Source organism: Loxodonta africana, chromosome 3 (genome assembly GCF_030014295.1).
Source record: "Loxodonta africana isolate mLoxAfr1 chromosome 3, mLoxAfr1.hap2, whole genome shotgun sequence".
NCBI classification, from domain to species: domain Eukaryota; kingdom Metazoa; phylum Chordata; class Mammalia; order Proboscidea; family Elephantidae; genus Loxodonta; species Loxodonta africana.
In genome coordinates, this window is record NC_087344.1 from 17,474,845 (window position 1) to 17,479,150 (window position 4,306).

The 4,306-nt window shown below is 39.1% G+C and overlaps 1 protein-coding gene across 1 annotated transcript; it reads left to right on the plus strand.

Moving 5' to 3' along the window:
• The first annotated feature begins 838 nt into the window (after nucleotides 1-838).
• Nucleotides 839-2,589, plus strand: LOC135230629 (olfactory receptor 7D4-like). Its single transcript, XM_064280559.1, has one exon. It carries the CDS (start codon nucleotides 1,554-1,556, stop codon nucleotides 2,553-2,555), a length of 1,002 nt encoding a protein of 333 aa, XP_064136629.1. The 5' UTR covers nucleotides 839-1,553; the 3' UTR covers nucleotides 2,556-2,589.
• The last annotated feature ends 1,717 nt before the right edge of the window (nucleotides 2,590-4,306 follow it).

Genomic DNA, 4,306 nt, shown 5'->3' on the forward strand with positions numbered 1-4,306 from the left:
TTTGACTTTTAGTTCTCTTTGGTATAATTGCTGTATAGAAGTTTTTGATATTTTAATCTAGTTTATCCATCCTATACTTTGTAATAAACTCCAGTGATTTTAGTGCAACACATCCTTCTTCAAGAGCATGTACACATGAGTACACACATACTTTGTATTTCATTTCAATGGGTGTGCTCTTCTATTTCCTCCTCTTATTTACAGAGTCCACTTGGCCTTTCCCCTTCTTGGAAGAATCCATTTGGCAGGTGGTTTCTGCAATAAGGAGCCATAGGGATCTTCACTAATTGGAAGAGCTGCATGGAGATCAAAAGAGGTAACAGACCTGTTTTGTTTATACTTATCACAATTCCATCCTTGCTTTATGGCTGCCATAGTTTAAAGGAGCTATTGATAATCGATAGACATGCAAGGCACGTTTATTGTGATAGTGAAAAAAAAAAAAAAAACAGAAGCCCACAATTATCAAGTGCCTGCTCTATATCACAGGCACACCACTAGAAAAATGACATGCATCATCTCATTCAATTCACTCATCGATCTCATTATGTCGGGAATATTTAGCACTCTCATTTGAGAAGGTGGTATCTGCAGTTAAGAGAGATTAAGTAATTTTCTCATGGTCACATAAGATACTAAGTTGGTAAAGCCAAAATTCTATTCCAGGCAGTACAATTCAAACCCTCATTTTTGAAATCACAGCTTTATACTGTAGCTTTGGAGAATTATGTATCTAAAATAGTTATCATAAAAAGAACAGATTAATAATGATAATGAAGAAGCCAAGCCCAAGCCCATTGCCGTCGATAATAAAAAAAAAAAAAAAAAAGATAATAGCTATTACTAATTAGAAGCCCTGGTACCACAGTGGCTAAACACTCTGGTGTTAACCAGAAGGTAAGCGGTTTGAATCTACCAGCAACTCCACAGGAAAAAGATGTGGCAGTCTTCTTCCTTAAGGATACCAGACCTGGAAACATGGTAGGGCAGTTCTACTTTGTCTTATAGAGTTGTTTTTGTTAGAATCAACTCAACGGCAATGGGTTTGGATTTTTTTGGGGGGGCGGGGGTTATTTTTAAAACAGATCCTCCTGTTCACAAAGGCATTTCTAAACCTTGCAAAGAAGGTAATAGCAATAACCAGATTTTTAAAAAAAAGAAAAAAAATAAGGCACAAAAAGTTAACTGTTACATCAATTGGATGTGACAGATCACATTTAAGACATGGATTTTCAGCTCAGATGACCTTTAATCACTAACATAGAGTTACCAGAATGGATGAGGCATGGAGATTATCAGGGAAGAGATCATACTTGGGAGTTCACATTACATGTTTCCAATTAGCTTGAAAATTGGTTTATGAGTATAGATTCAAATAGGATAATTAGAACCAGTGAATAGAAGCTAAAAAGAGAAATTTCTGCTGAATTAAAGTGTCTGAATAATTATATATGTTTAAAATGAAAAGGGCTACCTGTAACTGAGAGTCACAGTCAATGGAAGGACTCAATAACAAAATGCAGGTGGTACTGTAAAGGTGATGACTAGCTGAGATGCCATTTGGCAGTTCATTGAATGTTGCTCTTACCTTCTCCAGCCAACACACTAAATACGTGGAAGCAGAAAACCAAACAAAATTTTCAGAATTCCTCCTGCTGGGCCTCTCAGAGGATCCTGAACTTCAGCCCCTCTTCTTTGCACTCTTCCTGTCTATGCACCTGGTCGCTGTGCTTGGGAACCTACTCATCATACTGGCGGTTACCTCTGACCCTCACCTCCACACCCCCATGTACTTCTTCCTCTCCAACCTGTCCTTTGTTGACATCTGTTTCGTTACTACCACGGTCCCAAAGATGCTGGTGAACATCCAGACACAGAACAAAGACATTTCGTACATAGGATGCCTCATTCAGGTGTATTTCTTCATGATTTTTGCTGGACTGGACAATTTCCTCCTGACCATGATGGCCTATGACCGATTTGTGGCCATCTGTCGCCCCCTGCACTATACAGTCATCATGAGCCCCCGGTTCTGTGTCTTGTTGGTTCTGGTGTCTTGGGTCATCTTTTTCTGGGTCTCCCTGCTTCATATTGTCTTGATCACACAGCTGAACTTCTGTACAGACACTGAAATACCACATTTTTTCTGTGAGCTGACTCAGATTATCAAAGTGGCCTGTTCTGATACCCACATCAATTATGTCTTCTTGTATGTGTTGACTGCCCCGCTGGGTGTGTTTCCCCTCTCAGGGATCCTCTTGTCTTACTCTCAGATTGTCTCCTCCTTAATGAAGATGTCCTCTGCTGGGGGCAAGTATAAGGCATTTTCCACCTGTGGGTCTCACCTATCCGTGGTTTCTTTGTTCTATGGGACAGGTCTTGGGGTTTTCCTCAGTTCTGCTGTGACCCATTCTTCCCAGAGAAGCTCTATTGCCTCAGTGATGTACACTGTGGTCACGCCCATGCTGAACCCCTTCATATACAGCCTAAGGAATAAGGATGTGAAGGGAGCCCTGGGAAGGCTCCTCTGTAGAGCAGCTTTTTGTCCAGGATGATGGCCACTGGCCTCAGGGCTAAATGGGCTTCACAGTCCCCAGAGCCAAATATCATGAATTTAAATATCCCGATTTTTTTTTTCTTCCTCAGAAGACATGCACTGTTTCTTCCAATCCCAAAGCAACTATAATTGGCCTTCTACTTGTTATTGTACCGTTTTGACTTAGTAATTTTTTTTGACTCTTCTTTCCTATGTGCTGTCCATAAAGTTCTTTCTTTGGTCAGCTTTCTTAGAGCCATTCCTAGAAAATCCAACCTTAGATTGACATCATTAATCTTGTTAAGTGCAGACATGATTTTCCCAAAAGTTAATCTCTCAACCATTGATGCATTTCACCTTCATTTGGTTATGTGTGTGTTTTTCCCTGAGCAAAATAAAATCAAAATCATACAACAGTCATCACAAACTGCTTTCCCCATCTGGACTGTCCTTACTGCTTTACACATATGATTTCATTTAACCATGACAATATTTCTTTGAGATATATTCTCATTCACCCCATTTTTCAGAGAAGAGTCTGAGATTGGGATGGTTTGAAACTGGCGACCATACTTTGCTATCCTACTTTGTATAAGAACAATGATGTGGTTTTCAAGTTCAAGGGTGGTAATCTAGATTTGATAGATGGTTTTTGCAGATGATTCATAGTAATATACTGCCTTGGATAACCTGAGATGTTGATTCATTCTCTGTGGTCCTTTCTTGGTTCTTTTCTTCCTTCTTTTCCCCTTTCTTTCTTCCTTACTTTCTCTAATTCTTTATTTTATTTTACCTTTATGTCTCATCATTGCAGTTTTTAGATATACTCCCCAAGATAGTAAAACAATGTAGTATTGAATACAGTGGAATAAGAGTTGTTCCCTCAAGTGGTTTAATTTTCTGGGACTCTCTGGAGGTGTCATCAGGAAAGGTAATTACACACTTGTGGAATGCATTCAGATATTCATTTTTTGAGAACAATATTGGTAGAATTGAGTCCAGCCAGTGATTGGTGGAGTAGTAGATGCTCCTATCACATTCCCTGGGGTCCTCTCACCATCCCTATTGTACCCCAGTCTGACTGCCTATGGACAGCACCAGCTGGAACCTACTTTGCCAAATGCATAGTAGCAAATGTGATCTGTAATTATTTATTTCTGGGGTAGCCTTCACTGAGAGGTGTGGGATTTACCTCTTTACTTGGGGGTAATTCTTAGATGTGGGTTTTGCACATTTTCCAAAATCTCCCCACAGGTTGAAAATTCTGCTCACTCACTGTGGTAGCTGACTTAATGCACACTTTACTGGATGTATTTTCTTTCCTGTGTCACTTCTCCACTCTCCCATACATATTCCTTGCTCCTTCAAGTAAATTGTTTGCACTCGAATCCTTGTTTCAGTGTCTGCTTCTGTGGGAACCAAAACTAGGACAGTTGATAAAGACCAACAGGTATTAAGGGAGACATGAAAGGAACTGGGGTCTTTGTGGCCAATACAAAACTAAAAAAAAAAGAAATAATTTACTGAAAAATCTTAATTGGTTAGCTTATTATCTACTTTGTACAAAGTGAGGAGGAGGGCAGAGAGGTATTAAAAAAGAGAAAAAAAAGATTTTAATTCCAAGTAGTAAGCATAATCATACTGATGTGTACTAGAAACTGTTGTAAACAAAAGTAAATATTTTCAACTCACCTTGAATGATTCTATCGAAAACTTTCTGAATGTAGTTTGGACAACTTTACTGAGGTACAGTTTACATACCATGAAATA

Excerpts from the sequence above, each read along its gene's own strand:
- LOC135230629 (XM_064280559.1), top strand. The coding sequence starts at position 1,554 with ATGCCATTTGGCAGTTCATTGAATGTTGCTCTTACCTTCTCCAGCCAA.